Here is a 25,641-nt window from a genome sequence, read left to right on the forward strand (position 1 = left end):
TAGTTTTGCCCACTGGGAACAAGCAGAAAAGGTCTAATCCCTTTTAAAAATTGTTAATTTTTTACAATTAAGGTACATTTATTCATTTCTCACTTCCCCTAATTGGAGGTTGGGGAGAAGGAGATACCCTTGTAACAAATAAGGATAAGCATAGTCAAGGAAAAGACATTCTCATATTGGGCAGTAATCCAAGACAACTCCAAAAGACTCGTGATGGAAAATGCTATCCACATCCAGAGAAAGAACTGTGGAGTCTGAGTGCATTTTGAAGCATACTATTTTCACTTTTTTGTTTTTTCTTTCTTATGGTTTTCCTCTTTTTTCTGATTCTTCTTTTGCAACATGACTAAAGTGGAAATATGTTTAACATGATTGTACATGTCTAATCTATATCAGATTGCTTGCTCTTTTGGGGAGGGAGGGAGAAAATTTGGAACTCAGTCTTACAAAAATGAATGTTGAAAACTATCTTTACATGAAATTAGAAAAAAATACTATTAAGTGCAACAACAACAAAAAAGAAATTCCCACATTGGCCACATTCAAAAATTATTTGTCTCAGTCTCCTCCTTGATTCTGTCACCTCTCTGTCAGGAGGCTGGTTGGTCATTGGACTGAGAGGTTAAGTGACTTGCTAAAGGTTGGTTGGTCATTGGACTGAGCAGCATTCTGAAATCTTTGAAAAGCATTCATTGTAGCAGTGTTGTTATTAGATATATTGTTCTCCTGGTGCTACTCACTTCCCTCTGGATCAGTTCATACAAGCCTTCCAGGTTTCTCTGAAACTTTCCTTTTCATCATTTCTTAGAGCACAAGTGGGCACCATAATTTGTTCGACCATGCCCCAAATGATAAGCACTCCTGGCACCAGTTTCGAATCTCTCTTCCACAGAGAAGTTGGCAGTTATTTTGTCCCTCTGGTTCCCCAAATTTTTCCTCCATGCTAAACATTCCCAGTCCCTTCAACCAGTCTTTATATGGTATAATGTTGAGACCTTTCACTACTCAGTCAATAAGCATTTATAAAGGGCTTCCAATGCTGTAGGCACTGAGCTAAGTGCTAGAGATATAAAGGAAGGCAAAAACAGTGCCTGTTCTCAGGAAGCTTTCAGTCTAATGGGGGAGATATCATAGAAATCATTAGACACACATGAGTATTTATACACACATATGTGTCACATATAGTAGTTTGAAAGTAAATATAGAAGGAAGACACTCATATGGAGGGGAACATTTTGCTGTACTTCTTATGGAAGTCTCTAGTTGATCAACTCTCTTCCTAAAATGCAGCACCCAGAAATGATGACCTTGAATTTCCATGGCATAAGGGATAGCAACAACAGCAGCAACAGTGGTGATGGTGATGATGATGACAAACTCTAGAACATTCCAGGAGCTGCTTGCAGCCCCTCACCAAAACATGGAATTGATTCTATGTGCTTTCATATCCTTGCATTAATGTTGGGAAACCATTTCTTTCACCGATGAAAGGATAAGCATAGTAGTGATTATAATAACTAAAATGTGTGTAATCTCTAAGATTTGCAAAGCACTTCACAATGACCATCTCATTTGTCCCTCGCAACAGCCCTGGGAGTAGGTGCTATTACTATCTTCATTACTATCTATATGAGAAAACTAAAGTGAACAGAGGTTAAGGAAATTGCCCAGGGTCACACAGCTAGGAGTCTCTAAGGCTACATTTGAACCCAGGTCTTCCTGACTCCAGACCCAGTGATTTATCCCCGCACAACAAAATACAGGAGAGATGGTTTAACCATTTGCGACAATCCCTATTCCTTAGGACATATGGTCACTCGATAAGGAAGTCCGTTTCTGGGATGCTTACTTGGGACTGGAGCTAATGGTGAAGAACCTGCTGGCATCTCTGAGGGCAGTGATGGAATTACAGAACCCAGCCATCAGAGAGAGGCACTGGCATCAACTGATGGACATCACCGGGGTCAGTATCTTGTGAATTCAGCTTGTCCAGGAGCATGAAGGAGGCACTGAAGTATCCCTTGGAAGGTACCTTCTGGCATGAAGGAAGGAAGGAAGGTGCTTGAGTGGTGTTTATCAATGTTGTAAGAGGAGGACCATGGAAAGTGGAGCTTCCATCGTGCAGGCAGGAAAAGTATCTTCCCATGGAGAAATGCTTCTGATAACATGGTTTTATTTTCTAAAGATACTTGATTGTATGTAAGTACAGTAAGTACTAAGTCTCTATGTCAGCTGAAGCTAATTTTAGATGTCCTTCCAAATCTCATGGCTGGTTTTTTCCCTCAGTTTTATTAATGACTTTTATTTTTTTATATTGCCATCAGTTCTTGAAACATCACTCACTCCACCCTAGAACTGAACCCTTCCTTTTAACAAAGAGCAGTTAAGCAAAAAATACCCAATACAATGATCTCATTTAATAATTGATGCAACATTCTGCCCAAGTAGTTCCCCGCTGAGAGAGGAATGGTGTGTTTCATCATCTGCTTATCACAGTGTGTATTAGCATGTGGTTTAGTTTGTTCCTTAAGAAAAAAAAGGAACCAAACTTACACATAAACTTCACTCTGATTGTCAGGGAAGCTAACGACCCTTATGAATTCCAAATGGACGAGATTATTGAATATCGTGGCAGAAAAGTCAGAGAGGAGACTTCAAGTTGAGAAGTGAAAACTAAGATGCTACATAGGGACACTTAATGAGCTGGAGAAGGAAATGGCGAGTTAGCCCAGGATCTTTGCCGAGAAAACCCCAAATGGGCTCACAGGGAGTAGAACATGACTGAAACAACCGAACAACAAGGCACGTTTAGGAAGAGAGATCTCTGGGAAAAGATCACAGCCTCTGGGGTAATCGACAGAAGAGTTCTCTGACCAGCATGGTGGGTAGTGCAGGCTCTAGCTAGCTTTTGTCCCCAAAGAACCTCCATAGGATTTTTGTGCAAGAGAGATGTGTGGAAATTCAATGTTAGGCTTTTTGTAGGAATCCTAGGTCAATTTACTGATAAAGATGGTGAAATTAAGGAAATGAATGGAAATCTTATTAAATCACCCCAGTAGTTTAGAATGAAAGACAAATGAGACAGTCCCTGTGTCACTGGGATTTAAAGTGGATGTTAACAAGTGACCTGGGTGATTGCTCTGTAAAGTGGGCTTTGTAGACAGAAGAGACAAGAGAAGTGTCTGGTAAAAGACAAGAAAAACATGATGTCAGCACTGATAGTGACTCAATGTCTCTAACTCAGTGTCTTTCAGACTTTGTAGCAAGGAGCCCTGAACCATCTTATGTTTCTTTTTTTAATTAACCTTGTGTAGTTTGTTAAAAAGTGTTAAAAATTGGGCAAATCACTTAACCCCAATTGCCCTGCCTTCCCCTCTGCAAAAAAAAAAGAATTAAAAACCATAATTTTAGAGGATTTCACTACCAGTTTTACCAAAGTTTTATCTAGACTGAAAAGTTTTGCCCTCATGAGAGTGTTTCAGAATCACACTAGAGTGTAGCCCTTACACATTTCTAGGAGCCACGCTGAGCTCAATGGGAAAATTTAGAGGAAGGCAGGCTGGCACAGGGGAGCGAGTGTTGGGCTGGGAACTGGGGGGCCAAGTTTCTCTTTTTGCATCTGCCTTAACAAGGGGTGTAGCCTTAGGCCCTGGTTTCCTAATCTGGAAAATGCCTGGGTTGGACTACATGGCTTCCCAAGTGCCTTCATCCCCAGTCTGTGTTTTTATATATGTTAATTAATTCGTCTGACTTTTTATTAAACTAACTTTAAAAAAAATTTATGGATTCCTTTACTATACACAAAAAACAGTTATTTTCTGTGATAAAGGTTACTCCAACCCTGCCTCCCAATAGAACTATCCCTTGTAACAGAGACAAACATGGCAACTCCTCTTGCTAGCATGGGCACTGTCGGCACCCCTAGGCCCCCATCTCTCTGTGCAGTGATGTACCCCATCACTCATTCTCCAGCACCAAGACCATCCATTGCATCTAATCAATGCTCAGCTGCGCCTTAGTGCTCCTTCTGTTGTGTCACTGTGGTCATTTTGGAGACTTGCCTTCCTGCTTTGGCTTTCTTCCTTTTGTAAAAATTCTTCCTATGTTTCTCTGAATTTTTCATGGTTTTCATTTCATATAACACAATAATATTTCATTGCATTATTTTGTCACAATTTGTCATGCCAATGGCACCTCGCTTGTTTAATTTTTTGCCATCACAGAACATGCAGCAAAGAATATTTAATCATATATGAGACCTTTCCATCTTTGTCTCAGAGTATATCACATTGGTGCCATTGCTAAGCCAAAGAATATATACACATGTGTGCATGTTGTATATGTTGCTATACATATGTGTGCATACACATGAGTGTAGCTAAGAGCTTTTGTCACACAATCCAAAATTGTTTTTTAGGAAAGGTTGGACAAATTCACAGCTCCATCACTAGTGTACTTGAATGCCTGCCTTGAATCACTCAGTCAACAGGCATTTTATTAGACATCTGCATCTGTGTACCAGGCACTGCCTTTCCACAGCCTCACCAGCATTGACTAGTTCCATCTTTGTTGACCCTGCTAATTCAATGGGCATGAGGCAAAGCCTCAGAGTCGTTTAAATATGCATTTCTCTTTTTAGTGAGGTGGTCCCTTCTTCCATTTCCAGGCTTCTAATACTCTTCTACCCACTGTGGTCCCCTCTTCTGGTCTTCTTGCTTTTCCTTACACCCCATATTCCATCCATCAACTCTGGGGCCTTCTGCTTGGCACATGGTAAAAGCTTGTCAATGACATAGTCAGTGACTGACCATTCCCCATTCCTGTAATGCTCCCCTTCTTCTCCTCCTCTTAGCTTCTTAAACTTCCTTCAAGACTCAGTTCAAATCTCACCTTCTACAGGGGTCTTCCCCAGGCCCTCTAGCTGCTAGTGCCTTCCCACTAAGATGATCTTCCATCTACACTATACTGTACACTTTCATCATCTCCCTCATTAAATGTGAGCTCCTTGAGGGCAGAGACCTTGTTTTTTGCCTTCTTCATGTCGCCCACAGTGCCTGGCACATAGCAGCTACTTAATAAGTGGTTTGATTGAGTGTTCAATTGGACCATTTTTATATGGTTGTTGATGATTTGTATATTTTGACAACTATGCATTCCTCGACTTGTTGGTTGAGAGATGCCTCTTAGCTCTTAAGCTACATTTAAAACTATATGTGTGGGTTTTAGATTTTTCTTGTTTGTTTCTTCTTTTCACTAGGTTAAGTTCTCAATCAATGAGGGCACAGTTTTGGCAGACTTATTGGGACTACAGCTGCATAAAGTGGAAGATGAAGTCCAAAGTATTGTGGACAAAGCTGTGAAGGAGCTGGGGACTGAAAAGGTAGGATTTTCTGCTTTTGGTCCTCATATTCTTAGTGTTGGCTTATTTCTGAAGCAAAAACAATGCCTACTCAGGGAAAGGTGCCTGTGGAATGGCAGAAAATGCACTGGATTGCTATTGTTCTATAAGAAAGGATGACCAGGCAGATTTCAGAAAAGCCTGGAAAGATTTACATGAACTGATGCTGAGTGAAGTGAGCAAAACCAGGAGAACATTGTGCACAGTAACAGCAACATTGTGAAATGATCAGCTATGATAGACTTAGCTCTTGTGAGCAGTACAACCATCCTAGACAATTCCAAGAGACTCATAATGGAAAATGCTATCCACATCCAGAGAAAAAGATATGGAGTCTGAATGCAGATTGAAGCAGATGATTTTCATTTTGTTTTTTGGTTTTTTATTTCTCATGGTTTTCCCCTTTGGTTCTGATTCTTCTTTCACAATATGACTAATGTAGAAATGTGTTTAACATGACTGTACGTGTGTGTTATCTTCGACAAGTCACATAAGTTCTCTGAGCCTCAGTATCTTCATTTGTAAAACAGGTGTAATATATTGTACCACCTACCTCTCCTGGCACTTTTTATAAGTTTTTTTTTTTAATATTTAATTTATTTATTTTCAGTTTTCAACATTCATTTCCATAAGTTTTAAATTTTCTCCCCCTCCTCTCTTCCCTCCCTTCCCAAGACAGCATGCAATCTGATATGTGCTCTATATATACATTCCTATTAAACACCTTTTCACGTTAGTCATGTTGCATAGAAGAATCATAATAAATGGAAGAAACCATGAGAAACAAAACAAAAGAGAAAAGAGTCTGCTTCACTCTGCATTCTGACTCCATAGTCCTTTCTCTGGATGTGGATGGCATTTTCCATCATGAGTCCTTTGGAAAAGTTTTAGGTCCTTGCATTGCTGAGAAGGGTTAAGTCTATCAAAATCAGTCCTCACACAGTGTGGCTGTTGCTGTATACAATGTTCTCCTGGTTCTGCTCCCTTCACTCAGCAGCAGCAGTTCATATAAGTCTTTCCAGGTTTTCCCACAGTCTGCCTGCTCATCATTTCTTGTAGCGCAATAGTATTCCATTACATTCATGTACCCACAACTTGTTCAGCCATCCCCCAATTGATGGGCATCCCCCAATTTACAGTTCTTGGCCACTGCAAAAAGAGCTTCTCTAAACATTCTTGTGCATGTGAGACCTTTACCCGTTTTTATGATCTCTTTGGGATACAGCCCTAGAAGTGCTATTCCTGGGTCAAAGGGTATGCACATTTTTGTAGCCATTTGGGCATAGTTCCAAATTCCTCTCCAGAATGGTTGGATCAGCTCACAGCTCCACCAACAATGAATTAGTGTTCCAATTTTCCCACATTTTCTCCAGCATTTATAATGTCCCTGTTTTGTCATGTTAGCCAATCTGATAGGTGTGATGTGGTACCTCAGAGTTGTTTTGATTTGCATCCCTCTAATCAATAGTGATTTAGAGCATTTTTTCATATGACTATAGGTAGCTTCCTCTGAAAACTGCCCATTCATATCCTTTGGCTATTTATCAATTGGGGAATAACTTGTATTCTTGTAAATTTGACTCAGTTCTCTATATATTTTAGAAATGAGTTCTTTCTCAGAAACACTAGTTGTAAAAATTCTTTCCCATTTTTCTGCTTCCCTCCCAAACTTGGTTGAATTGGCTTTGTGCAAAAACTTTTCAATTTAATGTAATCAAAGTTATCCATTTTGCATTTCATAATGTTCTCTATCTCTTGTTTGGTCATAAATTCCTCCATTCCTCATAAATCTGACAGATAACCTATTCCTCGCTCCCCTAATTTGTTTATAGTATCAGCCTTTATACCTAGATCATTTGGACTTTATTCTGGTATACGGTGTCAGATGTTGGTCTATGCCCTGTTTCTGCCATAGTATTTTCCAGTTTTGCCAGCAGTTTTTGTCAAACAGTGAGTTCTTATCCCAGAAGCTGGGGTCTTTGGGTTTTTCAAACAGTAGATTGCTATAGTGATTGACTACTGTAGCTTGTGTACCTAACCTATTCCACTGATCTACTTCTCTGTTTCTTAGCCAGTACCAAGTGGTTTTGATGATAGCTACCATATAATACAACTTAAGATCTGGTATGGCTAGACCACCTTCCCTAGTATTTCTTTTCATTAATCCCTTGATATTCTAGAACTTTTGTTCTTCCAGATGAATTTTGATATTATTTTTCTAGCTCTATAAAATAATTTTTGGTAGTTTGGTATGGCACTGAATAAGTAAATTAATTGAAGTAGAATTGTGATTTTGTTATTAGCTCGGCCTACCTATGAGCCACTGATATTTTCCCAATTATTTAGATCTGACTTTGTGTGAAAAGTATTTTGTAATTGTGTTCATATAGTCCCTGGGCTTGTTTTGGCAGGCAGACTCCCAAATATTTTATAATGTCTGCAGTAACTTTAAGTGGAATTTCTCTATCTCTTGCTGTTGGGCTTTGTTAGTAATATATAGAAAGGCAGATGATTTATGTGGGTTTATTTTATATCCTGCAACTTTGCTGAAGTTCTTTATCATTTCAAGTAGTTTTTTTACTTGATTCTCTAGGATCTCTAAGTATATCATAGACCTCTGCAGAAAATTGAATGGGGATAGAATGGAATATACTTTTTTCTCAGCAGTACATGGCACATACACAAAAATTGACCATGTACTAGGGCATAAAACCTCACAATCCAGTGCAGAAAGGCAGAAATATTAAATGCATCCTTTTCAGATCATGATGCAACTAAAATTATATGTAATAAAGGGCCATGGAAAGATAGACTAAAAATTAATTGGAAACTAAATAATCTAATTCTCAAGAATGAGTGGGTCAAACAACAAATCATAGGAACAATCAATAACTTCATTCAAGAGAATGACAATAGTGAGACAACATACCAAAACTTATGGGATGCAGTGAATGTGGGGTCTTAGGGGAAGTTTTATATCTCTGAATGCTTACATGAATAAAATAGAGAGGAGATCAATGAATTGGGCATGCAACTGAAAAAGCTAGACAAAGAACAAACTGAAAATCCCCAAGTAAATACCACATCAGAAATATTGAAAACCAAAGGAGAAATTAATAAAATTGAAATTAAGAAAACTATTGAACTAATAAATAAAAGTTAGAGCTGGTTTTATGAAAAAAAACCAATGAAATTGATAAACCTTTGGTTAATTTGATTTTTAAAAAAGAGGAAAACTAAATTACCAGTATCAACAATGAATAGGGTGAATTCACCTCCAACGAAGAGGAAATTAAAACAATTATCAAGAATTATTTTACCCAATTGCATGCCCATAAATTTGACAATTTTAGTGAAATGGACGAATATTTACAAAAAATAAATTGCCCAGATTAACAGAAGAGGAAGTAAAATACTTAAATAACCACATCTCAGAAAAAGAAATTGAACAAGCCACCAAAGAACTCCCTAGGAAAAAATCTCCAGGGCCAGATAGATTTACAAGTGAATTCTATCAAACGTTTAAAGGACAATTAATTCCAATACTATATAGACTTTTTTGGGAAAATTGGTGAAGAAGGAGTCCTACCAAATTCTTTTTATGATACAAATATGGTACTGATACCTAAACCAGGAAGAGCCAAAACAGAGAAAGAAAATTATAGACCAATTTCCCTAATGAATATAGATGCAAAAATTTTAAATAAAATACTAGCAAAAAGGCTACAGCAACTTATCACGAGAATAAAACACTTTGATAGGTAAAATTTTTACCAGGAATGCAAAGCTGGTTCAGTGTTAGAAAAACTATCAGCATAATTGATCATATCAACAACAAAACTAACAGAAACCATATGATTTTCTCAATAGATGCAGAAAAAGCCTTTGACAAAATACAACACCCATTCCTATTGAAAACACTGGAGAGTATAGGAATAAATGGATCCTTCCTCAAAATAAATAGCATCTACCTAAAACCATCAGTACGCATTATATGTAATGGAAATAAGCTAGATGCATTTCCAACAATATCAGGAGTGAAACAAGGATGTCCATTATCACCACTCTTATTCAGTATGGTACTAGAAATGTTAGCTTTAGCAAAAAGAGAAGAAAAAGAAATTGAAGAAATTAGAATAGGCAAAGAAGAAACTAAGTTATCACTCTTTGCAGATGGGATGATGATATACTTTTTATAAGTTTTAAAGAAGCAAAGCTTATCCTAGCTCTGAGAGTCAGAAGCCTGGTGCCTTGAGAATGAGCTCTGTTCTCAGTCTCTGCTAGACCTCATTGGCTTCTTCACACCTCAGTATCATGATCCATGAAATGGGAGTAATCATATATAACCTGGATATTCTTTGGAATTAGTAAAATGCTTTTACAATGAAGTCTATTTCATATAATACTAAATCATCTAATTCGTCCTGTTTCTAAACAGATTCTTACTGAGATCGGCTATACCTGGGCCACAATGGAGTTTTCATATGAAGACCACTACCGGACAGGCATCCCTTTACTAAAATCTGATGAACAACTTTTTGAGACCCTAGAACATAATCAAGTAAGATGCCTTTCCCACACCCCTTCTCCCTATATAGAAGCAGTATTCTTTTTAAATGGATATTTGATAGTCTTTTTGGGCTCCAGATTGAACAAGAACGTAGATTTCCCCAGAATTCAGTGAACATTTCTGGTCCCAAGTCAGGGCAATCTCATCTCCTATGTATTTTTCCAACAGCTGCAGAGCCACATGGTCCTATTTACCACTGACGCATTTACACGAGGGAGAGATTTACTTGCATTGTTCATTACAGCAAGAGACTTTTAAATGTGTGCTGAGTGACTTGCACTTAATTATAATCTCGTTTGTTGCTTTTAATTGCATGCCCTCCTTTTAGGTTCAGTTGCAGACGATCCTACAAAGCAAGTACGTGGAATATTTCATCGAGCAAGCATCAAGTTGGCAAAAGAAGTTAAATGCAACCGACGCCATCATCTTCCTTTGGATGGAGGTCCAACGGACCTGGTCTCATTTGGAGAGCATCTTTATAGGCTCTGAGGACATCCGAATCCAGCTCAGTGAAGATGCAAGAAGATTTGATGGCATCGATGCTGACTTTAAGGTAGCACGAGGATGTCATCAAATGTTTTCAAAGAATGTGAATAGAGATGAGTAGACAAGGCTTCTTCACTGTGACTCATCTCTTAACTAACGCAAAAGTAGAAGAGATGGAAGGGACCTCAAATCCCAATCCAACATTCATTTTGTGGATGAGGAAATTGAGACCTAGAGACAGCTTGAGTGATTTTCCCCAAAGCTATATGGGTGGTCAACAACAGATACAGGATCGCAGTGTTATAGGATCATAGAACTAGAACTGAGCGGGACCTCAGAGTCCAACTTCCACATTTTATGGATGAGGAAAATGAGATCTGAAGAGGTAAAATGCCTTGCTTAAAGCTAGGTGGGCTGGTAAGGGGCTGGAAAGGACATCAGAGGTCAGCTAGCCAACCCTCCTTATAGAGAAGAAAACTGACACTTGAGGAAGTTGTGAGTTGCCCAAGGTCACACAAGGGAGTAAACATCAGAGGCAGAATTTAAACCCAACCCCTCTGTGCCCTGGGCATCATTCCATGATGGTCTTTGGAGATTCCTTGGACTGAAAAAATTCATTGCTCAGCAGCCAGTCCAGTGGCAAACCTCTCTGAACTTAGCAAGGCTGGTCCTGAGATGCCAAAGACACAGTATAAGTCATTCCAGTAGCCTGAACTCTTTTGCTACCCCTCTCAAGGTCTGCGGCCACTGCCACACCACAGAAATGCATCATGAGAGAACCTTCCTGGAAGACTGTAATAGCAATTAGGTTTTTCTTTTAAAGAAAGCCCTGACTGAAAGAACAATGGGCCTGTGTCCTCGGCCATCACCAAGTTGGGAGCTAGAATTTTTTCTGCCTTCATCTCCCCCTTGGACCATTTATTTCTCCCATCTTGAAGCAGAGCAAAATGTGGCCAATTTTTTTCTGTGCTGTGTATCTATGCCCCATTTACCACTGTGATGTGTATTAGGCAGCCTCTGAAGACTGGTTCTTGATTCCCTTCCTTTTTTGGTTAATTGGGTGGAAGCAATGGTGATGTTGGGTACTACCAGGAATGGTGTTGATACCTAAAGGATTTCTTCAGGGAGAAAGCATCTATCCTGGTTCCTTATGAGATCTGCGAACTCTCTCAATTGGCATATGCTAATTTAATACCAATTATGTGTCAAGCACTGTGCTGGCCACTGGGAATACAAGGATAAAAGTGAAGTCATCCCTGCCCTCAAGTAGCTTATGTTCAATCAGAGGAGATGCCAAGGGTATATAAAGCATGTACAAGATGGATGGCTAGATGGTGCAGTGGATAGAGTGCCAGGCCTATAGTCAAGAGAACCTGAGTTCAAATTTGACCTCATATACTAGCTGTGTGACCCTGGGCAAGTCACTTAATTCTGCCTCAGTTTCCTCATCTGAAAAATGAGCTAGAGAAGGAAATGGCAACCCATTCCAGTATCTTTGCAAAGAAAACCCCCAAAGGAGACATGGAGAGTCAGACATGACTGAAACGAGTGACAACAATGTAAAAAATAGACCCAAGAGACATTTGGAAGGGAGGGCTTGACTAGCTGGGGATATCAGGAAAGGCAAAAGGTAGGGGGTGGGGGCTGGAGCTGAGGGATGCTCTGAAGTAGAAGTTGGGAGGGAGTGTTCTCTAGGCACTAGGGACACACACAGCTTGGGGCCTGGCAGAGAAAGGAGAAGGCTTGGAGAAAATCCTGAAGCCGATGACTGATTTGTATTCTTCCATGCAGGAATTAATGTTTGACACTGCAAAGACTAAAAATGTCTTAGAAGCAACAGGTCAACCCAATCTGTATGAAAAACTGAAGGATCTGCAAGACAGGTGAGGCTGAATGGATGATGTGGAAATAGTAGCCCTCCTGTGTCACTCATCTTGTGCCTCATCTGAGCCTCAGCCTTGCACCAACCCCTGAGGCCAATTCCACAGTGAAACTCATAGCACTTTAAGGTTTACTAGGTGTTTACTTGCGTTATCTTTTTCAACCCTCACAACAATCCTCAGAGCTCTTATCATTTTACGGAAGAGGAAACTGAAACATAGGTCAAGTGACTTGGCTAGGGTCACATAGCTAGTCAAGGTTTGAGGCTAGATTTAAATTTAGATCTTCCTGACTCCAGGCCCAGCGCTCTATGATTTGTGCCACCAAGCTACCCAGCTACCCAGATTTTACAGGTGGTGACGCTGAGACTCAAAGAGGCTAGGTGACTTTGGTTGTGTGCTCAAACTGCTTCTCTGCGTCGGAGGTGTGACTCCAACTTGGGCCTTCCAGACACTTCTGGACTCTGAGGCTAGCGCCCTGGCCTCTCCAGGGTGATGTCTATAATGTTACAGGGCCCATTTAAAAGAACTTAAGTATGAATCAAACAAAATCAAAGTGAATTCCTCCTTCTGAAACTACCAAGGATTGAACTCTCTGAAGGACAGTGAGCAGCCCTGGAGGCAGGCTGGGGATAGCCTCTCCCAGGAGACCAATCAGTTAACACACAAATGTTAATTTGGGGCCCCTTAGGGTGTTGGATGTTCAGAGACAAAAACTGATGACCACTTTCTAGGGGTCTCAGGATGGACGAGATGGCCCCTGTCAGCTCTGAGATGATGGAATGCTGTGCATTCTTCTCCACTGCCTATTATAGGTTGGAGAAGATGGGTGGGAAGGGGCCAAGGGAAGGAGACAGATCTGCAGCTGGGATTTCACTTCTCTAATCAGTGCAGATCCACACCTGATTATACTCTTAGCCTACCTGGAGCCCTGGTGTGTCTGAGGTGGGGCTTGAATCTCAGTCTTTTGGCTCTCCAGCCTTGACACCATGCTTGGTTTCTGCTGAGACAGCTTCCAAATAAAATGAATGGGGGAGGCAGAAACAGTGGAAAACTGTTCAGATAGTGGGCTCATCACTGTGATTTCCCCAGAGCACCTGGGACCTTGTTATGGCCCTTGGTACTCTGGAGAAAGCCCGGAGAGCAACCTAATGGTCTCTCTGGAGAAACTGCCTTCAATAATATCACTATGAATTATGGTTTAGTAATAATAACAACATAGACAGAGCGTGGCAGAGTAGATAAACCAGCCTTGGGGTCAGCAAAATTTTGGTTCAGGGTGCTGGTACCAGCCAGCAAGAGCTGATTGTTAAATTTCCAGTGTGAGCATTTTATTCCTGGGAAACTTCAAATCAAGGCTTAGTTTATTTTTATTTTTTTGGTTGATTCCATAGATTTAAGGACATGATGGAGAAAATATTAATGATGCAGATTAAACTTTGGAAATGTGTCAGTTGTACATTTTTAGGAGATCTGGTTGTTAAAACATTTACTAGCACACCCCTGCCTGTGTTCCAGCCCTCCCTTTGACGTAGACTGGCTGTGGAATCCTGGGCAGCTGTTCCCTGAGACTCTAAGTTGCAGGCAGGCATCCATTGGCTTTGGTTGTCCCTTTGTAGAGACATGAGCTGTCCAGGCTAAGAATCCCTCTCCAAGAAGATGGTGGGAGAGGGAGGATGGGCCAGGAAAGGATGGTCCTGGGATTAAGAATATGCCCATGGCCCAGACCCAGTGTATCATTTCTCTTCCGTTTCTCAGGCTTGTTCTTTGTGAAAAAGCTCTGGCCGAATATCTGGAGACCAAGCGTCTGGCTTTTCCTCGGTTCTACTTTGTCTCCTCTGCTCATTTGCTTGACATTCTCTCCAACGGAAACCAGCCAAAGAGGGTAATGTCTCCCTTGCCTCGCCTTGCTGGGACTGGGCTCCCTGTGATGGGACCCTCTGCAGGGGTAGGGCTTTGGTCTGCCCTGCCGGCTCCCGCAGGGCACCGGCCTCGCTGAAAAGAGCGAGAATCCACGAACTGTCACTGAGCACCAGCGTGGTACGGTGCCAAGTCATGGAGGGTTTGTGACCTGCCTCCAACACGTCCTAGCTGGGTGACCCTGGCCCAGTCACTCTCCTGTTCCCTGAAGAACAGATTTCCAAGAAAACTCAGATCATCTGATCCAACCCCCTCATTTTATAGATGAGGAAACTGTGTGACCTTTCCCAGGTCATGTAGGTAAGGTGAGAGAGCCAGGATTCAAACTCAGTTCAAATCAGGTGCTCTCTCCATTGTACACATGACCCTGCCTCCCATCCAGTCAATAGGCATTTATTAAGTGCCTCTTATGTGCTTGGCATTATACTGGGCACTGGAGATGCCAAGATGGGAATGAATAAACCAATGGTTCCCTTCAAGAGCCTTATGTCTGGTTGGCAAGAAACAACACATTACATGGATAATTAAATATAATTCACACATGTGCATGCATCTACATATGAGTATATACGCACTTGTACATATATAGACACATAGAGGTATATATTTATAATTTTGTTCTTTGTTTAGTCATTTTCAGCCATGTCTGATTATGACTCATTTGGAGTCTTTTTGACAGAGATACTGGACTGGTTTGCCATTTTCTTCTCTGGCCCATTTTACAGACAGAGAAACAGAGGCAAACAGGGTTAAGTGACTTGCCCAGGGTAACCCAGCTTGTAAGTGTCTGAGGCTGGATTTGAACTCTGGAAGATGAGTCTTCCTGACTCCAGGCCCAGTGCTCTGTGTACTATGGTGCCACCTAGCAGCCAAATATACATACATACCTACCTCTGGGTATGATTACATATGAGTCACATATGCATATATACATGTATATATTCATATACACATGTGTATGTTTATGCATATATGTATATATCAAAATAAGTTAGCTATGTTTACAAAGTACACAATAATTAGGGGGATGGTCAGGAAAAGCCTCATACTGGAGGCCATGCTTGAGCCGATCCCTGAAGGGATCTAAGGATTTTAAGTGGCCAACGAAAGGACCAGGACCCTTTCAGTATGGCCACTGTCAGTTTAAAGCTGTGGAGGGGTGAGAACTACAGATGAAGAAAGGCTGCTTTGATTAGAATGCAGTGCACATATCGGGGCTGGAGTCTGATGGTGAAGGGTTTTCATGCCAAATGGAGGAGATTGTGTATTATCCTCTTGGCTGTAGGGAACTATGGAAGGTTCTTGAGCAGAGGAGTGCTGAGGTCACACCTGTACTTCAGGAGATAGAAATTTTGAATCTCTGAGTCTTAGGGCAAATGAAGGCCTCTCACCCTCACTCAGGGAGGCTGAACTCCATCCAGGTCCTGGAGGACAGTGGAGAAGGGGCAGCAGCCACCTCATTCCAGCTAATCCCTGGGCTGCAAATCAAGGCTGTGTGGTCTGGTGGAAACAAAGCTGAATTTGGAGTCAGAGGACCTCGGTGGTCTCCTGTCTCTGTGACCTTGGGCTTCTCATCTGTTCAGTGAGAGCCAGGGGAGCTTGGAAATTCCTTCCAGCTCAGAATTCTGCAACCCCAAGTCTTCAACAGTGGAAGGGGGAGGGCAGGCCTGCTTTGCCTTAGTCATCAAAGAAATCAGGATGAAATTGGTGACTTTCTGGACCGGCCTAGTATGATTTCAGTGACCGAGACCCTTTCAGTCCTTGATCCCTGCCCTCAGTCCCCACCCCCAACAAAGAAAGAGACCTTTTCGTTTCCTGAATTCAGAGGTGAAAGGAACCTCAAGTGTCAGAGCAACGATAATAGCTAGCACCTTAACACTCGCAGAGCACATCACTGATATTATTTTATGGGAGGAGGAAGTGCTATTATCAGTCCCATCTTACAGATGAGGACATTGAAGCTAAGAGAGATTAACTGACTTGACCAGGGTCACAGAACTGGTGTCTGAGACTGGATTTGAATTCAGGTCTTCCTGATTCCGTTTTATAGATGATAAAACTAGAAACAGGAGGGTCCTTGGAGGTTTTCTGATCCAGTTTCAACAGTTAGACTTTTTAAAGGGGTAGGCAGCATAGCGTAAGAGGAAGGATATTTCAGGAAGAAATCCAGTTGTAGAGAAACGGCCTGAGTCTGGAGCCCTTCTGTCCCTAACTAGCTGGGTGATTAATTTTTAATTGATCTATAAAATTGGATTTAATTCAATAACCATTTGCTATGTGCCTACTATGTGCTTTATTGTGCTAGAGACAAAAAGAAGAGGGGAACCAAACAGTCCTGCCCTCAAGGAGCTTACGTTCCACTGGGGAAAACAACACATGCACAAATAAGTATATGCAATGTAGGACTGAATTAGTCTGCAATAATTTTGTCAGGGGTGAGGTGGAGGTGGTTAAGGGAACACTAACAGCCAGGGGTAATCCTCTAGGAGCTAACTCCTGAGCTGGTATTCAAAAGAAACTAGGGATTCCACAAGCTAAATGAGGAGAGAAGAGGCTAGGCAGAGGCATGGAGGTGGGAAATAGATTGTAGTGCATAGGCCAGTGGTGCTAGGATGTAGAGTGGAAGAAGAAAAGTCATGGGAGATGACTGGAAAAGTAAGTCGGAGCCAGATTGTGAAAGTCTTTGAGTGCCAAGCAGAGGAGTTTTGTATTCTATCCTAGAGACTATAGGGAGCTCTGGTAGCTTCTTGAGCAGGAGAGTAACATAGTCAACCCTGTGCTTTAGAAAGATTAATTTAGGAGGATGTAGATTGTTCTATGAGGTGCAGAAGGGAAAGTAGGATTCCAAAGTCAAGAACCTGAGCCCCTGGAAGGACAATGGTGTCCTCAGCAAGAATATAGAACTGAGGAAAGTGGGCAGGTTTTGCGAAGGAAGATGAATTCTGTTTCTCAGTCATGGATTTTTGCAGATCCTGCTGCCCCTCAGTGGCATCATGTTTATCCTTTTTAAGGTCCCTCCAAGCTCTGACCGTCTTTGGTGCTGAACGAGCGTGCCTTATTCCTGGGACAGACGGATAATTAGAGTTCATGGGTGCTGCAGGGGGGTCAGCCCTGAGGATGTAATTGATGGGAGGCGTGTTAATTACACTTCCTTTCCCGTTTTCCGAGGGAGCAGATGTGGGTGCCAGAGCAGATTGTTGAGGGAGCAGATGTGGGTGCCAGAGCAGATTGCTGAACGGACTTGCATTTTGGAAATGTTAATTTCCCCAGATGTAAATAGCTCACTGCCGTATCTACAGGTGGACAAAAGATGCAGGTCCCAGAGGCCACCTTGGTGATAGATGGATGCCCTGAGTTCTTGTGAGCTCTGGGAATGGGATGTCATTAAAAAAACACATTCTTTTGGAAACCTGCTGAATGCTTGATGAAAATAACAGCCATGATATTCCTCATCCTAATGAAACTTAGGCAAGTTACTTATTTCTCTTTGGCCTCAGTTTCCTCACCTGTAAAGTAGGGGTTGGCCTTAATCAAGGCTTCTTCAACCTAAGGTCTGTGAACTTGCTTTTTAAAAAAAATTTTGATAATTGTATTTTGATATAATTGGTTTCCTTTGTGACCCTACGTATTTTATACATTAAAACCTTGTTCTGAGAAGGTGTCTATAGGGTTGACCCCCCTGCCAAAGGGGTCCACGGTGCCAAAAAGGTGATGAACTCTTGGTCTCAGCCAGCTCTCAATTGAGGATTCTTTGAAATGGGTCTGAGTTGCTAATTGAGGTTTTATGAACATGAGCTGTGTCCTATCTGATGTCTTTTATTTTAATCTGTCAGTTCCACACAGTACTCTTCCCCTCCCCCTAACCCTCCTCAGCATTGAGCCCTCCCTGCTAGAATATTTTTGAAACGGTTTATTAAACAGTTAGAACTAAGAAAAAGAAGATACCTCCACGCTAGCCAATAAGAGGAAGAAAAACCCATTAGAGAAGGAAAAAACTAAAGGAGGGGGCAAAGTCACTTAATTTCCATTCATCTCAGTTTCCTCATCTGTAAAATGGGATAATAATAGCCTCTACCTCCTGCAGTTGTTGTGAGGATTAAATGAGATAATGATTCCAAATTGCTTAATACAGTGCCTGGCACATAGTAAGCACTAGATAAATATTAGCTATTATTAAGATGAAAAATCTGCCAGTTCCCTCCAAAGCTTTCTAAAAGGCTGAACATGGCAAGAATCAGCTGAGTGAGTGAGTCAGGGTGAGAGAGTAAAGAGCAATGCATTCCTACCCTGACTGAGCTGCTAGCCGCGGTCCTAGGACTGTTAGGGGACTCATCACTCTCATTCCTTCCCCAAATCGACAATCCTTAGTTTGTGTGATGGTTAAAGTCTCATTTATATGGCAGCTCTGCACTGGAATATTAGCCAAGCCCTGTGCACTACATTACCCACAAACCACAGAACAGTGTGCTCCCAATGGCCGAGTTAGCGTGACAATGAATTATCTGATCATTGGAGAGAGTTCTTTGTGTCAGGAAGCCCAGAGGGGACCATGTACAGAGATATGGGAGGATGGGGTCTCTCAGGCAGAGACTAGGACACAGCAGATCAACTCAAATTTAAAGAAAGCCAGAGTCTTAAATACTCATCCTTTTCAAACTTACTCAAACTTTCACCAGATTTCCTAAAGTGATTTCCTCCCCCTCTTCTCTGCTGACAGTGACTAGACTAGAAAAAACCTCCAAAGCTGAAGCCCAAAAATGGCCTTCCTCTCAAGGACAGTCTGTTAGTGTTGGTTTGGCATTTTCAGAGTAGTCTGGTCACATGAGACAGACTTCTCTTCTGCCTCAGTTTACCCACCCCCATAAATAATCTTATCCCCTGGAGGGCAGGCATAGTGAAAAGAGCATTAGAGGTGGAGTTAGAAGGTTCTGTCAATCAGATGACCATAGGCAAATCATTTCCTCTCTCTAATGCTGTTTTCTACCCTATAAAATGGGGGAAATTGGAGTAGCTGACCTTTGAGGTCCTGTCTAGTCTAGAGCTAGGATCTTAGGAGTTAGTCTTCTCTCATGTTTCCAGGAAACTATGTTTTACATTTCCATGATGTTTCAAGAAAAAGCCAGGGTGAAGGCTGTCACCCTTGCAGAATAAAATTTTTAAAAAAAGGGCATTGTCTCTCCTCATCTCATGGGAATTAAGCGTGAATGTATACTTCTGCCCAGACATAGTAGGGTCCAGGAAGAAGAAGGTCCCAGAGAGCTGGTCTTAGATCAGTATAAAGCCTTGTGAAAGGTATTATTTTAGCAGATTCTCGTTGCTAAATCATAGAAGTGTGCTTTTTATGTACAACAGTAAGCAAGAAATGTGAGGAGATACCCAGTACAGGTGGAGACCTCCATCCTTTAAGTAGAGAATAGATAAGCTAGTGGGCTTTGATATTCACCAGCCTAGAGGCAGGGGGCTGGACTATCATTACTGTTGTTGCTTAGACAATGCCAGGGGGTCAGCACCAGAATGGAAGGCTGGTGGCAAAGCCCTGAGGCAGAGTTAGAGTGTGTATTGAATTCTGGATAGATCAGGGACTAGAGTCACCATACTGTGGCTCAAACTCATAAACCTCAGAGGTTAGGTGTTCATTTCCAACTTTTGTTGGTTCTTGAAATGATTCCACTGACCTGGAAAAAAGTGACATACCATATCAACGCTGATTAAGTACTTATTCTACACAAGGCAAAGGACTGGATTCTGGGGTTCAGTCAATCAATAGTCAGACACGTATGTGCTAAACACAAAGACCGAAGTGAAGTGGTCCCTGCCTTCAGGGAGCTTTCATTCTGCAGAGGGAGAGAAGCAAATGCACATATAGAACTGTGCACATAATTGGTGCAGCTGGGGAAGGGTCAGGAAGCTTCATGAAGAAGGTGGCCTCTGAGTCAAGATTTGAAGGAAACTTGAGATTCTAAGAATTAGGGCTGAGGAGGGTGCGTGTTTCAGGCATGGAGAAGGAGTTTCATGGATAAGAAACAATAAGACCAGTTGAGCTGGAGTATAGAGTGTGTGAAGGGGAGAAATGTGCAATAAGGCTGGAAAGATAAGCCGGGGCTGGGTTGTGAAGAGCATTGAATGCCACACCAAGGGCTATATATTTGATTTTAGAGGTGATAAGAAGTCAAAGGACTTTGAGCACAGGAATGACATGGTCAGGCCAGAATTTTCAGAGAACACTTTTGGCAGCTGTGTGGAAGATGTGTTGGAGTAAGTGAGGTGAGCCTGGAGACTGGAGGCCCCAAAATAAAAATGTCATAGTCCTTCCCCTCCAGGGGCTTGCTTATACCTGCGACATAGTGGTAGATATTAGGATTATAGATTTAGAAGCTAGAAGGCTCTCAATGGCCTCTAAGGTCTCAGCCTCCTCATTTTACAGATAAGGCAACTCAGGCCACAAGAGATAGAATGTAACTTGTCCATGGTCATACCAACAAAGCAGGATTTGAACCCAGATTCTCTGACTCCAAATTCTGTTCTCTTTCTGAGGCATCATAATGACTGGGTTTTTAAAGAAATCTTTTTAAGAAAAATGGTATTACCTCCCTCTCCCCCCTTCCCCTATTATTCTGGAATACTAGAATCTTTAGTAAAAAAAAATGCCTTCTGTCTCCTTGCTTTGTTCCAGGTCACAAGACACTTGACCAAACTCTTTGACAGTATCGCAGATCTACAATTTGAAGATAGCCACTGGCCAGCAGCCAGCAGAGCCATTGGGATGTACAGCAAGGAGAGGGAGCATGTCCCCTTCCATACTGGATGTGAATGCATAGGCCACGTAAGCAAAGATTCAGGAGTTGTTCTAGAGGGAATGCTGCCTCCAGCTTCTCAGAGACTGAAAGAAAAAGTGCTACTGTGGCAGTGGAAAGGGAGAAAGGTTGTGAATCACAGGGTCTGGGTTCAAAGTTAAGTTCTACTACTTCCCACCTGTGTATGTGTGATTTTAATTTATTCACCTCTATTCACCTGAACTTATTTATCCTCTGATTTTTGTTTGTTGTTGTTTTATGGAAAGATAGTAGGGACTAGACTTGTGAATTCATTCACATAGGGAACTCCCAAGTGAGGAAACAGTCTCTGCTAATACCCGTTGATACTTTCTCTACACCTTACAGAGGGTTGCCTGGAGCCCTGAGAAGTTAAATCTTTTTTCAATGTTTACAAAGCCTGAATGTATCAGAATTTTCAGAAATTATTGATCATTTCTATAATTTATTCTTTGAACTACTCATTTTTTTAGTATCAGATCATTTAGTTTCTGATTAATTTTTAATCTATCTTACCATGGCCTTTTATTGAATGTAATTTTATTTTGCATTATATTCTGAAAAGTACATTTATTGTTTCTACTTTTCTGCATTTGGTTATGAGACTTTTTGCCATAATACATGAGTACTTGTCCTCAAGGAGCTTACCATATAATGGGAATGTGTTTGGAGGGAGACATAGATATAATCATGATACAAGAAAGATTAAAAGGCCTTTTGCAGAATCTGGTGATTGAACTGAGTCTTGAAAGGAGTCAGAAATTCTAAGAGGGATGTTGAGGAGGGAAGAATATTGATGCAGGACACAGAGAAAGGTAATGGAATGCTGTGTGTGAGAATGGGCCCATATGGCTTGATCACAGAGTATGTAAAGAGAAGGAAAGTATAAGAAGAATAAAAAAGTAGGAAGGGTCTAGGTCATGAAGGGCTTCAGAAACTGAAGAGGGTTTCTATGTGATTCTATGAATAGTAGGGAGCCATTGGAATTTACTGAATAGGGGGAGGGCTGATATGGTCAGACCAGTACTTTTTTAAAAATCACTTCTTAGCTGAGAAAATGGCTTGGAGCAAAAAGGGAAGGGAGAAACCACAACAGACTGGGATAGAGAGGAGTATATACTGGCATCATTGGAAGCATGAAGAAACGGCAAGGGCAGAATGGGTCTAGGGCATAGACAGTAAATAAATATAGGCAGAAAAGAAGTTCCAAGGATCAATGTCAGACAGGGCTGGAACGGTAGTTGGTTCCAGTTGAATGGCATGATCAGAATATTGTATTTTATTTGGTAGGTGATATGGAGCATCTACAAGTTTTTAATCAGAGGAATGATTTCATAAGAACAATACAATGGGAAGATAGCTGGGGGAGTAGTTTTGAGAATGAATTAGAGGAAAAGATAAACAGGAGGCAGGATGACCAGGAATTACAAGGTTACCATAACTTGGGGAAGAGGTGAGGATAATCAGTATCAAATTGTTTGCCTTCCCTAGGAGCAGGGGTGGTTGGGGGGGGGACAGAATTTAAAACTAAATTTCTAAAAATTTAAATTAAAAATTTTTAATGAATGTTAATTAGGAAATAGTTAATGAAATAAATAAAAATATATTTAAAAAAAGAAGTGAGAGCCCAAGTTAGGCTGATTGTAGCATGAATAGAAAGGAGGGGAGATGCAAGAAACATTAATGAGGTAGCATCAACAGGAGTTGACAAATGATCGTATTTGAGGGTGAGGGAACAGCAAAAGTCTATCAGGTAGAGGGTTTAGGTGACTGGGATGATAGTACTGACATAAGCAGAAATAAGGAGGTTAGGGGAGGGGGATTTTTAGGGGGAGTTCATTTCTGAGCTTGAGGACTTTGAGGGACAAGAGGAATGCACAGGTGGAGATATGCAGCAAGCAGGGGGAAATCCAGGGTTACAGCTCTGGGGAAACGTTGTGAGTAGAGCTATAACTCTGGGAAACATCAGCATTGAGTTGATAATTGATGCCCTGGGAGTAGATCTGAGTACCCAGGGCGAGAATATAGAGAGAGAAGAGAAGAGGCCCAACTGGATAGGCTCAGAGCCAGGGTAGGATCCCAGGTTCCTCTTTACTCCACATTTAGTGTACCACACTGTGAAATAGTTAACTGGCTTTCAGTAATAAGTATTACAATTTCCTAGGTAGGGATACTGTCTTACTGCATCTGCAGAACATGCTAGTGCTGGTACTCTTGAACTAAGAGCATTAAGTCAGTAATATAATGTTTCTGTTTTCAAAAGGTGGAAACATGGCTCCAGGGACTTGAAGAAGCCATGCAGGAAACAGTGCGCGGTTCCATCGCAGATGCTACGGCTGCCTTTGAAGAGAAGCCCAGGGAGCAGTGGATTTTGGATTTCCCAGCCCAAGTGGCACTGACCAGCTCGCAGATTTGGTGGACCGCCGATGTGGGGATAGCCTTTAGCAGACTAGAAGAAGGATACGAAACAGCCTTAAAGGATTACAATAAAAAACAGGTATGACCCAGAATCCCCACACCTAATTCCAACTCTTGATTGTCTAGTTGGAACCTGGGGGTCTCAAAGTCTAATCCAATGGGAAGGAAGCTCAGGAAAGCAGTGCCAAGGTGGAAAGACTCTACCAGGTAAATGTCTGCCACCCAAGGACCAGCCAAGAGGCTCAACACCAAACAAGCTGAAGGGAGGTGCATTTTCATTCCATTTTAAGACTCAGGGACCATCTACTGCATCATGGATGGCTTGCAATCTGTGACAGTAAAGGGAATGTCAATGCTAAGAAAATCACAGCTCCTTTAAATATTGTTGTATTTCATTGTCATAAAATTGTAGGTCAGGAGGGACCTTGGGGGAAACTCTGCCAGTTAATCAACCCATTGGCATTTATTACATACCTACTGTGTGCCATGGACCTACTGGGTGCTGGGGCTACAGAAATGAAAACGAAGTAGTTTCTGCTCTCAAGTAGCTTACATTCCATCAAAAGAGTCAGCATGTACAAATATAAATGCAGATGATAAATCCTGTAAAGATAGAGGTCATAACATAGGAACTCTTTTAATAACAACTAGCTTTATTTAGTGGTTTAAGGTTTAACAAAATGCTTTACAAATATTATTTCATTTGATCTTTACAACCAACCCTGAGAAGTAAGTGCTTATTATTATATCAGTTTTATAGATGAGGAAACTGAGACAAACAGAGGTTAAGTGACTTGTCCAGGGTCACTCAGCTAGTAAGTGTCTGAGGCAAGATTTGAACTTAGGTCTTCCTATCTGAGGGTCCACTGCGCTATCCACTGAACCTTCTAGCTGCCTGATAGTAATAATAATTATATCATTATATATAATAATTGTATTATTACACAACACAGAACTATATTATTATTTTTAACTACACCTATAATTTCATTGGACATTTCTAATGGGGAAGCTTCCTCTGCCAATGCAAACTGGGAGTTACTTTGTAGTCTCTGCTCTTAGAGATTTGCACCTAGAGATGAAGTGATTTTCTCAGAGCTCCAGAATCCAGGGCAGGATCATCCCCCAGGTCTTCCAGGCTCTTAGGCTGGCTCAGGATCCATTCTGCCTCTCACTATGAGTTACTGACGTTCTCATGATGCGTTCCAATTTCTGAAGCCCTTACCCTACACGATTTCACCAGGGCGTTCTACCAGTGTGGTGGGCAATGAGGACTAAGAAGGAAATTGAGTCTCAGGGAAGTGACCCACCCAACATCACCAACTAGCCAGTGTGTGTCTGAGGCAGGATTTGAATCTGGGTTCTCATGGCTCCAAGGCCACCTTTCTCTTTCATATGTGTAGCCAGATGGAATTTTGCTATTTCATTATTAATAAACTGTAGACTGCTTTGAAAAATAAAATTGCGTTCAATTTAAGGAACTTTTATCAAGGGCCTACTGAACCCTCAGCTGTGTGCTAAATTCTAGAGGTAAGACATGGAGAGTAAATTCAGTCCCCATCCATGGAGTCGACCGTGTAGGGGCTTATGACATACATGGATAACTCTATTACAAAATAGCATTAGAAAAGTTTATGGGAAGGGGCAGGGAATGGCTCTAGCTGGGGGAGGGATGTCAGTGTCTAAGGAAGATTCAGGAAGACTGCCCTGGAGGATGATGTAGTTGGACTATAAAAAGGGTAGAATGCATCAGATGTGTGCAGGGAGAGAGAGGAGTGTTGCTGGCCCAGGTAACAATGCAGCATGTACAAAGATTCCAAGGTGGGAAAACATGGGTTTCTATCAGGTGCAGTAAGACATTCACCTTGGCTGAAATCTGGAGTATGTCAAAGGAAGTAATATGAGATTAGACTGGAAAGGTAGGGTGGCTTCAGATGGTGGAGGGTCTGAAGTATCAAATTAAGGAGCTTGAACTTGACTCAGTAGGCAAAGGAGGGAAGCATGAAAGGGTTCTGAACAGAGAAGGCCCTAAGGAAGATGAGGCCAGGAGCTCAGCGATCTTCCTGGTTTAAAGGAAGACAAAAGACCCTCTTTCTAAGCTCTTTCCAGTGGCTTGCTCCAGCTTCCCTAAGTGGCCTTGGGTTGGAGGTTTGTTTC

General features: G+C 41.6%; 1 protein-coding gene across 1 annotated transcript in view; it reads left to right on the forward strand.

Moving 5' to 3' along the window:
* DNAH11 (dynein axonemal heavy chain 11) overlaps positions 1–25,641 on the forward strand; it is a 311,018-nt gene that overhangs the window by 90,864 nt on the left and 194,513 nt on the right. The window contains exons 23-30 of the mRNA XM_036759767.1: positions 1,805–1,963; positions 5,258–5,380; positions 9,837–9,959; positions 10,297–10,521; positions 12,246–12,337; positions 14,093–14,219; positions 20,928–21,077; positions 23,330–23,563. Of these exons, the coding sequence (XP_036615662.1) occupies positions 1,805–1,963; positions 5,258–5,380; positions 9,837–9,959; positions 10,297–10,521; positions 12,246–12,337; positions 14,093–14,219; positions 20,928–21,077; positions 23,330–23,563 (1,233 nt within the window). The remainder of the gene's footprint in view (positions 1–1,804; positions 1,964–5,257; positions 5,381–9,836; positions 9,960–10,296; positions 10,522–12,245; positions 12,338–14,092; positions 14,220–20,927; positions 21,078–23,329; positions 23,564–25,641) is intronic.

Source organism: Trichosurus vulpecula, chromosome 5 (assembly GCF_011100635.1).
Source record: "Trichosurus vulpecula isolate mTriVul1 chromosome 5, mTriVul1.pri, whole genome shotgun sequence".
Classification (NCBI taxonomy): domain Eukaryota; kingdom Metazoa; phylum Chordata; class Mammalia; order Diprotodontia; family Phalangeridae; genus Trichosurus; species Trichosurus vulpecula.